This window comes from Podarcis vaucheri (genome assembly GCF_965113315.1).
Source record: "Podarcis vaucheri genome assembly, chromosome: 4".
NCBI classification, from domain to species: Eukaryota; Metazoa; Chordata; class Lepidosauria; order Squamata; family Lacertidae; genus Podarcis; species Podarcis vaucheri.
Window position 1 is genome coordinate 87,319,389 of NC_138762.1, and position 13,395 is coordinate 87,332,783.

The 13,395-nt window shown below is 40.4% G+C and overlaps 1 protein-coding gene across 16 annotated transcripts in view; it reads left to right on the plus strand.

The window, feature by feature from the left end:
* Positions 1-13,395, plus strand: part of DOCK9 (dedicator of cytokinesis 9) — a 142,168-nt gene that overhangs the window by 37,518 nt on the left and 91,255 nt on the right. For 5 of the 16 annotated variants that reach the window (XM_082218509.1, XM_082218523.1, XM_082218525.1 and 2 more), the window contains exon 1: positions 12,486-12,993. The exons of 5 other annotated variants lie outside the window; for them this stretch is intronic. In XM_082218509.1, coding sequence (XP_082074635.1) covers positions 12,832-12,993 — 162 coding nt within the window. In that variant the 5' untranslated portion in view covers positions 12,486-12,831. Of the gene's footprint in view, positions 1-12,485; positions 12,994-13,395 lie in introns of those variants that run through there. 6 more of the 16 variants (XM_082218516.1, XM_082218520.1, XM_082218511.1 and 3 more) reach the window with 2 other exon arrangements.

The following is a 13,395-nucleotide window of genomic DNA, read 5'->3' on the forward strand; positions in this document are numbered from 1 at the left end:
GCTATTAATAACTTGGTATAGTCATTCACAATTAATTGTCATAAGAATTTGATGCTGCTATCTAATTCTGTTTCTACCTTTTGACAGGACTGGCACTTAAACATATTTTTAGTATCCTAGAATTTTTCATATAGTTATTGGCCATGGATGTTTATTAATTTACAAGAACAAAGTGCTGTATAGTAAAACAAAAGTTAGACCAGTCTTGCCTGCAAATAGGTAAAAAGAGGGAGAAAGGGAGCTTTAGCATTTCATTCAGTGATGTATATTCACTTTGCTAAGGCACTTGAATTTGTGATGAGGACTAGTATGTATCACATGACTATCCTGCTGATAGGGGAAACTTTTTGTGCACATTAATTGCCATAATCATGTTACTTTTATTGTCACAAGCAGAAATGCCATTGCATTGCCATAATTAGAAGATTGTTATAGCTGGCAAAGTATCAGAGTCTAAAAACCTGTTCACCATACATCTGCAATGTGCTGTGGAAAACATGGCCACCATGAGCTGGACATATGTCAAGAAATGTTTTTAAATTCTTGCTCTCAGCATTGTTGACTACTTCATTCTCAGTGACTTGAAGGTTCTTCTGACATACTAACTTGCACTCCAGTTTATCAGAAATAAAATGTGATTAAACAAAGAAACATAGAGGTACGAAAATGTACAGCCTTTAAAAACTGCTGAAGCTAGATTCTATCTTGTTACAAGCTGTTCCATTACCACATAACTCTTAGCTGTTAAAGGCTGAACCATAAATAGTGTACTGGTCAGGTTTTAAAGGAATTGCTTTACTATGCAATGCAATATGACAGACCACTGCTTCACAGATCTCTTAGCTGTCTTTTTACCTTCTCTCCTCTCGTATGTAAATTTCATTGTATATTTTTCAGTTGTAATGTCAAAACTCTGTATAGTGCATTTTCTTTACTATGTGAGGTATTCCTCCCTCTGTGCTATTCTATATATTTCTTAGAGTTAATGTTGCTTAATATGTTGGAAATACTATGGACGTGTTGACAAATAATACCACAAGTAGTTAATATGTTCTAAAATCTTGCTGTTCTGGGCTTGAGTTCTTCTGTTTATTGTATATTACTGGCTACCATAGGTATCTGAAGAAGTGTGCATGCACACGAAAGCTTATACCAAGAACTAACTTAGTTGGTCTTTAAGGTGCTACAGGAAGAATTTTTTTTATTTTGACTATGGCAGACCAACACGGCTACCCATCTGTAACTGGCTACCATAGTGAAATTGTTTCTCAGCAGAGGTACTAGTCAACTTGGATCTGAGAAATATGCTCTGTGTTAGAAAATACTCTTTTTTTTCGTGCTGGTGCCCACCTAAGCTAGTTGAAGCCTGGTGAAAAAATTAAATCACCGTCACTCAATCTGGTTCTACTAAAGACGTCAGTCTGCTTTTTTGGAAATCATTTATTTCAAATCTGTTTTTGATCTTCCTTGGATATAGTGCTATCATCTGGATCCTTGTTATCATCTTTTGTCTCTCATGTTTGTACATATTTGTTCTGCTTGGTCTGTTGGCAAAGTATTGCCTACTGAAGAATAATTGGTTCCCCTGATTTTGATTGCAATACTGGTAGTATCTTCTTGTCTGTCATCCTCAAGGTCCTTGAAAAATGAATCTCTTCCTCATCAAGGCCCTTAAGAAGAATCTTAACAGTGCATAGGTTCAGAAATAACAAACTATTAACAGACACATGAGAGCTGGCACAAACCTCTGGCCTGTACAACTATATTCCCCTATATATTGGAGGGGGGAGATTTATAGTTTCTGCCATCATTAGGAACAAACAGTAGTTTGTTGCTTCTTACAAACACTGTAAACAGTGGTTTCTGCAGACCAGATTTTTTTTTTTTTAATAATCCAGGATATCAAATCTAGATCTCATCCTGAGTCATGGTTTGTTATACTTTATTAGACCACTTTGAAGCTTTGGGGGTGTGGTGATGCTTCATTCCAGGGTTTCCTAACCTAACAGCATTGTATCACCAGGTGCTCAGTGGGGCCTTGGGGAAACCTGAATCTCTATGCTGAGAGCCCTGGAAGTGTTTTCTTGCAATTAGGTCATACATATATGATAATGAGCACTATATTAGTGAGGGAAAGCTCTTTGCTTTCAGTTATGATTTGTTCTGGTCTCTTATCCATTCACTAACATTATTTTAATTATTGATTCATACTAATACTCCCCCTCACCTCTATCTTCCAAAGCTGCTCCTATTACACTACTACTACTACTACCACCACCACCACTACTGCTACTAAATGTAGATTCCATTCTTGTTCCTGAAGGGCCCAGGGCAGCAAACAACAGAGTAGTTAAACAATACAATTAAAAGTTTTCAGAAAATTAGGGGGGAGGAATTAAAGCCATAAACCCTCACATCTGTTGATGTGAGTCACTCATGTTTTCTTTATCTGGCATTGGGCAACCTCCAGCGCACTGGCCTAATCGGGCCCAGTAAGTTCCCTGTTTGCTGCTTTTGCTAAACGGTGCTCACGGGCCCCATACCTGTGGCAAAGCAACATTTGCAGGCATTGTCAATCAGTCCTGTTCCTTTGCAAGTACCAACAATCAGCAGATTGTCAGTGCTTACCAAACCCTTACCTGCAGTAGTGGAGGAAGGCTCTCGGGCACCTGGGGCAGCGTGCCCAGGGGCAGGGCGAACCGCCCATAGGGATGGGTGCACAGTGGGGAGGAAGCGGGTGGACAGCACAGAGCCTGCAGGCACCGAGACATGTGGCTCGTGAACGCTGCAGGCCCAACGGTGACAAGTGCCACCCGCCATTTTGTCACCCCCCTGTCAGAGTGACACCTGGAGCGGACCACACCCTCCGTATCCCCCCTCCGTACATCCCTGCTTGCCTGACAGCCTGTCTTCAAAGTCCATATGCTTATATTAACCAATAATAACTGCATGTGAAAAAGCTTTGTGAACTGGTAGAGGCATTCATTATGGAACTATAGTGATTCCATAGTTTTAAAGGGACTTGCTTTTTAAACATTCAGTCATTATAAACCCTGAAAGGTCTTTGTTGTGAAGATAAGATGGTTTTTCCTATCAATATGACATTTGACATGGGAATTTGCTTTCATTAGTAGTGTAATTTGAGCAAATTGCAGAAAAATTCTATAAAAATTGTTGAGTTAACAGCAGTTTTAGAAAGTTTGCTTTTTAAAACTACAGGTGCTTCAATTGTTAAGTGTTTTTCTGGTCATCAAATACATCATATATGCGTTTAAATTTTCATTTTTGTCTTTTAGATTATATAATATAATCAGAGATATTGTGGGAGTCTGCCCTTCAGTGGAAATGCATTGTGTATTTCTAAAACTATCAAGTTTCTAAGACCCCATTTTAAATGGGAAACAATGCGTGTCAGGAATTCTGTGGGTGCAAAGAAGTGAAGGAAGTCCTGGCAAATGCAGCACATGCCTGATTTGGCAGATGGAGTTGCCAGGGTACAGCTGCATCCTAGCTGCCATCAAATCAAGCAGAAGGTGGGAATAGTGGTATCTAGAGATGTGAATGCCTGAAAAAAGAGGGGGGAAATGAAGGACTCCCCCAATTTTCCTATCCTTCCCCATTTGTTTTGAAAAGCAGTGGCCCACCAGATGCTTAGACAAAACTTGCATCGGAAGGTACCTAGCACTGAGTTCGACCATTGGTTTGTCTAAGTAAGTATTGTCTACACTGACAGGTAGTGGTTTCCAGGATTTCAGACAGGGTTGTCTTCTGCCCCTACCTGAAGATGCCAGGGATTGAACCTGGGACTTTCTGTATGCAAAATTGACTTTTTACCGATGGCTAGAAGCTTGGCCGGCCACTTGATGGATCTGATCAACCCCACAGACTGTTGGCTTGCCACTTTGGCTATAAAAAGTAAACATGTACTTCAGTCTGTTATAATGATCACTTAGAACTTCATCTCCTTTTGCTCACACTTACCCTTGGTCTTTCAGCCCAATCCTTTTATCCTCTTGTTTGGAGTTTTTGGGGCATCGCTTGCTGAAATTTGTGGTATGTCAAATTTTAACATATGCTTTGAAATGCTAAACCATTAATTCTGATAATCAACCTCTGGCAAAATTTATTTTAAGTTGAGCACAATCTTTAACCAAAAGTTAAAACAGCAGAGTATCTAATCATAATTAAAGCATTCTCCTTGTAGATATGCTCTGCTTGAAAAATCTAAATATTTAATAATATTAAAATAGAACCATCCTGTGAGAGAGCATAGTCCTGTGCAGTTTAATTCATAAATATTGGGTTCACCACCTCTTATTTCTTTTGTGTATCACTAAATAATAATTTGCCCCACTGCCTGTTTGCCTCCAGTCTTGTGTCCTTTTCTTCATCCTTGGTCTATCATCTTTATTCTCTCTCCTTTGTATATAGGTGGAATCTAGACACTTATAAAAAACGTTGTGAAAAATGCTATTTTTTAATGTTTTGAAAAACATATTGAATTTGCCATAACTCATAATTGCCCTCTAGTGTCCCATTTGTATAATGCACTTTACAGCACACTTAAAACGTTTTATTTGCAGCTGTATAGCTGAGTCCTTAGTATGACTTTTTACTAATGCCTTTCTCTAACTCAAATGAAATAATGTAGGGGAAGCAGGGGAGAGTCATTATTTCCCTCACCTGGAAATACGAAGATTGGAACTGTAAAGCCTAAGATATGAGGATACGATATGTGGGATCAGAGAACATGTTTATTGCTTATTAGAACAACTTGTCTCTTAAATGAAAGGCGCCCATTCTAGGGGAACTATGTAGCTTCAAAAGTTCAAATTATAAGAGATATATTTGAAATTATTGTTTTTGTTGTTTAAGTACACACTTAAAATATGCTTTGAGAGCCAGAGCTATGATAGACCCTAATCTATTTGTGTTCATACATATTTTTTTTCTTTTGAATTCCAGAGGATTATTCTGTAATCTAGGAGCGGCAGGATAAAATGCCATTATAATCCTGGGGCTGTCAGTTTGGTTCATGAGATTTATCACTAGCTACTTTACCTCAGTGAATCTCATGTGAATACTCTTTGAATTTTTGCAGCCCATGTACAGTGATGAGAATTTAACAAAATGGAACTATTTGAACATATATTTCATTCAAAAATTGTTTTAGTTTATGGACATATCTAAGATCCTTCTCTTAATCAGACTCCTGATTCAATTCTACGGCTCAGGCCAGACAATACAAAAAATGATTTGGTGCTATGGGAATTAACCTTATGCTCACATGTGCCTTCCCTTGCTTCAATAAATTGCTTTGTGGTTTGATCAGACCACAGTTTCCTATGCCTAGAGAGGTTTGCCATGTGCCAACCTATTGTCGTTTTGGCACCAAGCAGAGACTGAGCTTTTTAGATACGGTTTTAATCCTGCTGTTTTATGCTGTTCTTATGTTTTATACTTTTTGGGGTGCACTTTTTGTATTTTTTTCCAGGAATACAATTGAATGGCAATATAAATAGACTTATTGCTTGTTTGTGCTTGCCCTATAAACCACAATTGGAATCAGCTCCATGTATGTGGATTGAGTGGATAAACTCTAACTTTTCTGTAGTGTTAACTTGTAAAATGTTTTGGAAATGGATTAAGAATTAGTCAGCAAAATTGTTGGATTATTTATACACACACACACACACACACACACACACACAATTTAACCTAATCCTTATAGAGAGCACCCATCGCTGGAATATATGAACTGATAGCATGGCTAAATGAGATTTGAAGTTAGGCTTGAAATTTTTGATGATTAAGTCCCCCATCAGATTTTATTTGAAAATTCTACTAGAGCTATATCTGTTTTTCAGCCACTGCAGGGGTATTCTGCTTCAAGTCCTTTACCTGTAGATTCACTAAGCATTTTTTCAGTATACCTTGGTGCCCACTTGATTGGTAAAATTTGATGAGGAATTCTGCATTCCTTATTCCAGTAGAAACTTGTTGAACATTTTTTTTCAGAAGTTGTTTGGTTTTACCTACAGTTTAATGCCTTTCGGCAAGATCAGCAGCAGAAAAAATTGAGAGAGCATGCCTGTAAATTTGAATTCCACCCTACTGACTTAAACCAGTTACACATCGTTTGTTTTGTCATTAGTTGAGGATTAATTAGAGCTCATGAAAATTCACAGAATACTGAGTAGGAATTTGAGCTTTAAGAAGCATGTTTCTCTCCTTCCCTCAGATCTTTTGGTGGTAAAAAGGTCCTCCTCTTACTCACCAAATGATCCTTAGAGGAGAAGGCACTGCGTCCTCGGAGACCCATTGGCCACTCTAGGCCCCTTCTCCCAGTCCAAGACTTGAACGGAAGCTAGTGATGGGCTGCTTACAGTGGTGCCTCGCAAGACGAAATTAATCCGTTCCACGAGTCTCTTCGTCTTGCGGTTTTTTCGTCTTGCGGTTTTTTCATCTTGCGAAGCACGGCTATTAGCGGCTTAGCGGCTATTAACGGCTTAGCGGCTTTAAGAAAAAGGAAACAAACTCGCAAGAACTCGCAAGACGTTTCGTCTTGCGAAGCAAGCCCATAGGGAAATTTGTCTTGCGGAGCGACTCAAAAAACGCAAAACCCTTTCGTCTAGCGAGTTTTTTGTCTTGCGAGGCACCACTGTATTTCCTTTAATCTTCCAGTCCTGGTTGGTTGAGGGCTAGTGCCTGCCCAGTAGTTAACAGGAATTACTGTCAACTTGAGAGCAGTGTCCAGGCTTGTATGTCCAGGCTTCACAGAGTAGTATATTTAGAGTTACCGGTAAATGTATTCAGTGGTATCTATCCTTGATACATCTATGTTGCCATCTAACCCTAGAACATAGATTGGTTGTAATAGACAAAAATATATGGCTGCTTTCATCGACACATTGCAATTTACCAAGCCCCTAAAATAACTTTTATCTAAATTGAAAATATGCTTTATATGAATAATGTACCTCTTCTCATGAGAAGACTCCCTGGAAAAGACCCTGATGTTGGGAAAGACGGAGGGCACAAGGAGAAGGGGACGACAGAGGATGAGATGGTTGGACAGTGTTCTCGAAGCTATTAACATGAGCTTGACAAACTGCGGGAGGCAGTGACAGACAGGAGTGCCTGGCATGCTCTGGTCCATAGGGTCACAAAGAGTCGGACACGACTAAACGACTAAACAACAACAACAACCTCTTTACTATTAGGTCATTTTAATTAACCTCAGGATTTCCTCAACCATTGAAATTTGGGGCAACAGTGTACTTTATAATGAGAGAAAAGGAACAATATTCTTAAATCAAAGATTTATAATTAATTTGCACTTGAACATTTTAGTAGCTGAAGCATTGAAGATTTATTTTGTATTGTGTGAATTCACTTCCATGTTCCTGACCAATACAGCTTGTTGATTTTTAAAATACTGTATTTTTAATATAGTGTTGAGAAAATGCCCCACTGGACTGAGCAACAGTGAATTCACTGTAATGTTTTGAAGTAACATGCATAGAATAGTACTGCACATGACTTTAAATGTATGTACTCCAACCACTAGATGGAGTAATATGAAAGCATTTTAAATAAGATGCATCATACTTCAAAAAACTATATTTGAAGACAAATTGTATTCTTTTGGGTTTTATATGAAATATTTGTTTATCACCAGTGAGAAACATATTTTTCAAGTCATAGCTGTAACATTTTTAAGCTTGGATAATAAACCAAAATATTTCTAGTAGTATTCAAATCAAGAAGCTGCTTGTTGTTGTTTAGTCGTGTCCAACTCTTCATGACCCCATGGCCAGAGCACGCCAGGCACTCCTGTCTTCAACTGCCTCCCGCAGTTTGGTCAAACTCATGCTGGTAGCTTCGAGAACACTATCCAACCATCTTGCCCTCCATCATCCCCTTCTCCTTGTGCCCTCAATCTTTCCCAACATCAGGGTCTTTTTCAGGGAGTCTTCTCATGAGGTGGCCAAAGTATTGGAGCCTCAGCTTCAGGATCTGTCCTTCCAGTGAGCACCCAGGGCCGATTTCCTTAAGAATAGATAGGTTTGATCTTCTTGCAGTCCATGGGACTCTCAAGAGTCTCCTCCAGCACCATAATTCAAAAGCATCAATTCTTCGGCGATCAGCCTTCTTTATGGTCCAGCTCTCACTTCCATACATCACTACTGGGAAAACCATAGCTTTAACTATACGGACCTTTGTCGGCTAGGTGGTGTCTTTGCTTTTTAAGATGCTGTCTAGGTTTGTCATCGCTTTTTCTTGGAATCCAAGAAAGTAAAATCTCTCACTGCCTCCATTTCTTCCCCTTCCTATTTGCCAGGAGGTGATGGGACCAGTGGCCATGATGTTAGTTTTTTTGATGTTGAGTTTCAGACCATATTTTGCGCTCTCTTCTTTCACCCTCATTAAAAGGTTCTTTAAATCCTCCTCACTTTCTGCCATCAAGGTTGTGTCATCTGCATATCTGAGGTTGTTGATATTTCTTCCGGTGATCTTAATTCCGGCTTGGGATTCATCCAGCCCAGCCTTTCACATGATGAATTCTGCATATAAGTTAAATAAGCAGGGAGATAATATACAGCCTTGTCATACTCCTTTCCCAATTTTGAGCCAATCAGTTCTTCCATATTCAGTTCTAACTGTAGCTTCTTGCCCACACCGAGATTTCTCAGGAGACAGATGAGGTGATCAGGCACTCCCGTTTCTTTAAGAAGTTGCCGTAGTTTGCTGTGGTCAACACAATCAAATGCTTTTGTGTAGTCAATGAAGCAGAAGTAGATGTTTTTCTGGAACTCTCTAGCTTTCTCCATAATCCAGTCCATGTTTGAAATTTGGTCTCTGGTTCCTCTGTCCCTTCGAAATCCAGCTTGCACTTCTGGGAGTTCTCGGTCCACATACTGCTTAAGCCTGTAGATTTTTAAGCATAACCTTTCTAGCGTGTGAAATGAGTGTAATTGTGAGGTAGTTGGAGCATTCTTTGGCACTGCCCTTTTTTGGGATTGGGATGAAGACTGATCTTCTGCAATCCTCTGGCCACTGCTGAGTTTTCCAAACTTGCTGGCATATTGAGTGTAGCACCTTAACAGCATCATCTTTTAAAATTTTAAATAGTTCAGCTGGAATATCATCACTTCCACTGGCCTTGTTATTAGCAGTGCTTTCTAAGGCCCATTTGACTTCAATCTCCAGGATGTCTGGCTCAAGGTCAGCAACCACACTTACCTTTGTTTTAAAATAAACACTCTAACAGCATAACTTATACACTATAGAAGAAAAATGCTTATCCTTGATCTTATGTACTCCTTGATCTTATGTACAAACAAATTAAGATCAACTGAGTATAAGCAGTTGTCTCTAGTGCTTACTCTAAAGGCTGGAAAAAAATATTTCCAATTTCTAGGCTCTTATCAAGCAATGTAAGAAGAAACGCCTGCTTGGAGTGGCTGTAATAATTAATAGACAGAGAAGGGAATACAAACTGATGCTCTGGGTAGGGTTGCACTTGCTCTGAATGAACAGGTTTGTTGTTTGGGAGTGCTGCAGGCTCCATCTCTCTCACTTGAGGCTCAAGTAGCCTCAGAGGCTAGGAGTGCCTTTGATCAGCTATGGCTGGTATGCCAACTACAGTCATACCTTGGGATAAATACGCTTCAGGTTGACCGCTTTCAGGTTGCGCTCTGCGGCGACCCGGAAGTAACAGAGTGTGTTATTTCCGGGTCTCGCCACTCGCGCATGCGCAGACGGTCAAAATGACGTCACACCCATGTGCGGAAGCGGCGAAACGCAACTCGTGCACGTGCAGACGTGCTGTCGCGTCTTACGTTTTGTTCAGGATGTGAACGGGGCTCCCGAACGGATCCCGTTCGCATCCCAAGGTACCACTGTATAGCTGTTCTTGGACAGGGATAGCTTGACCACAGTGATTTATCTATCTATGTATTGGTAACCTCTAACAGAGACTCCCCCATCACAAAAGCTCAATTGTTAAGCAGGAATGTGAGGAATTCTGCAGTCCTTAAGGTATTTGGGCCCAAGTTGTCAAGGGTATTGTAAATTAATACAAGAAACTTGAACTTTGCCAAGTAGGTAAAAAGATGAAGTCTGAGGACTGGACAGTTAAGTCCAGTCGAAGGCAACTATGGAGTGCGGCACTCATCTCACTTCAGGCTGAGGGAGCCACTGTTTGTCCACAGACAGTTTTCCAAGTCATGTGGCCAGCATGACTAGGCTGCTTCTAGGGCAACGGGACACTGTGATGAGTGCCAGAGCACACAGAAACGCCGCTTACCTTCCTGCTGCAGCAATACCTATTTATCTACTTGCACTGGTATGCTTCCGAACTGCTAGGTTGACAGGGGCTGGGACAGAGCAACAGGAGCTCACCCTATTGTGTGGGTTTGAACTGCCGACCTTCTAATTGGCAAGTTCAAGAAGCTCAGTGGTTTAGACCACAGTGCCACCCACTCCCCTTACTTTGCCAAGTAACACAGGCGCAGCCAGTGCAGACTTTTAGGCACTAGAGTTATGTGTTGGTGGTAGTCTGTCCACTGGCATGGTGTGGGGGGGGCATTGCCCTAGGTGCACAACAAAGAGGGGTGCCTGAACCCCACAGAGATCCTCGGTGTGCAGCTGGGTGAGTGCGGAGAGTGAAGACCACCCTCTGTGCCTCACGCCTACCCACGGTCTTAACCCTCTATTTAACCCAGCCCTCATTCCCGACGAGCAGTTGGTCTGCACCTAGAAATTCCACTCCTGGGTCAAACTGCTGCCCCTCTCGGCTAGGTGACACCGAGTGAGGATGCTTCCAAGCAGCATTCTTGCAGCTGGGCTGGGTGCAGTGGCCTCCCAGCACATCATTAATGGGTAGAAGTCAATAGCCCTTTCACCAATTTTAATGCATATGCTAACAAATTTTAAAAGGCTCCCTCAAAGACAAAGAAACTGGGGACAGGAAGCTAGAAAATGATACTGCATGGGCCAGGTTCCAAAAAATAAGCACAGATGCAACATACATGAATATAAGAAACAGGAAATATCTTTTTTAAAAAATATTTTTTTTTATTAAAGATTTTCATAATACAAGCAGAACGAGTGGAATACCGAGTTCTCTCCTAAAGGCAATTCTCAGCCCCACAAGCTACAGAAGGTAGCAGCCCAGCCCATCTCTCACCTGGGATCCCTCCTTTTCCTTCCTGCCTCTCATCTGGGGGAACCAACATAACCCTGACTCCAACCTTGGAAACAGAAAAAATATCTGTTTTGATATCAGGGAGGGGAACTTCAGCCCCAGAGGCTGAATGTGGCCCTCCAAACCTCTCTCTGGTCCTCAGAATTCTCCTCAGGACAGTTCTCTTGTCCCAAGGCCATAGCCCTCATCAACCCTTCTTTGTACAGTGGTAACTCCAGTTACGAACTTAATTCATTCTGGAGGTCCGTCCTTAACCCGAAACCGTTCTTAATCTGAGGTGCGCTTTCGCTAATGGGGCCTCCCGCTGCCGGCGTGCGACTTCCGCAATAATATTTTAAATTTAAATTCAGACTTCAATTCTGATATTAAACATATGGGATTGGATTCGGCTAACTGGTCCTGCTAGCAGAAGCCCTCATAATAACGTACACTAGTGCAATGTTTCTTCCCCATCCCTCTCCCTGCTACGCCCTGTTGGCTTGGGGGTGTTGGTAGAGGCCTGAGAACAGTGCATGGGAAGAGTAGAGTGAAGATTGCTCCATTAGGCAAGTAGCAATGTACGCTAACAGAATGTTTGTTTCAGCATGGTGATGAATTCCTCCCATAGGGTGGTATTCAATTAAGTTTTAATTAGAGTAGATCCATTGAACTTAATGGCACTAATGTGGACATGCTCATTTGTATAAATGGGTCTTAGTTGAACACACCTCATACTCTTGTTTTCTGTATTCACTGTGAGTTACTTTCAAATACAGTTTTATTCAGAAGTGTTAAATATGTTTGCTCCATTCTGAGAGCACATAGGATTGCAAGTTTACAGCACATTCCTATACTTGTCTACCTTAAGTCACATGGAATTTAGTAGGGCTTATGACCAGATAATAGAGTTTAGTATATATTTTTTGTTTGTGTGTGTCCCCAGTTAAAATAACAAGGTGTGTCCTCTTTGTTTGGACAAGGGGAAAAACCAAAAATGACAGAACAAAATCTTCTGCTCCCTGGTGGTTTTCTACTCACAGTACAAGCGTGTAATAAAGTGATTTGAAATAGGCTTGCACATTAATATGTGTTAAAGTGTTTCCATAGCAGCAGTAGGTGGGACAATTCTCCTGAATTTTGATTTTTGTGAAAGGGATATGGTTCCCTGTCAGTTCCCCCACCCAATGCAGTACTCCCCCACCCTGCAATATTTAGGTCAAGCAAAGAAACGTTGAATTTGAAGCTAAGCATTCTGGGCTAGCCTTTTCTTGCAGCAGATGAGAATTCTTTGTGCCTGACGGTAGAAGCTGCAGCATCATCTTTGCTTTAATAAGATTTGAGGATATTTGACAAATGGAATTGAGGCAATTTCTTTAACAATATTATGTTTCAGTGTATTGTATTAATAGCATTTGAGAGAGCATTCTCTTTGAGAGAGGGTTATATTATGAGGTGTGGCTCTTGCTGAAACCACAGGATTTTTAGCACTCAGCTAAGCAAGCTTACAATACGGTCACTGATGGTATTTAATCTGAATAGCTACTAGCTGGACTTGGTAAAGAAGACTGTGCTTATGAAGCAAAGGAATTAGTCTCTGAAGAGATCATTTAGCAAGAAATGCAAGCTGAATTGTTTCTGGAATGGGTTGCACTACTAGCGTGATTTTATTTAAAGGTATTCGTACAGTTATTGAGAGAAACTGTTCATATATTTGCAAACATCAAGGAGAAAACAATGCTCTGGAATATGCAGCAAATAGTTTGACAAAAGAAGATTCTGGACTATTGAGCCATTCATTACTGGTAAATGTTCACTTGTTTCCTTAAGATTTTTTTAAACTGACTTGATATGATTATGTTTTTTTATATCTGGTGTTTCAGAAATGGTCCAACAACTACTGAACACAATGCTGTTGAGTCTTTATTGGCACTATAAATGCTATTTGGAATGGGATTTTAATACTGCTCTTATTTTGTGGAAAGCAACATATCTTGCATAGATATGCTTATTCATAATTATAGGAAGCTCTCTGTTTTTGTACAAATGTCCAAATCATACATTTGGATAAACCATGATTGGGGTAGATGGGAAAGTTATTTCTCTTTCCTGTACAATATATGTGGTTTAATGTGGTTGATTGAAAGGATGAACTGAATGCACAGAAGACAAAAATAAGCCATAGCCTCTAAGGCAGGTTTTTATTT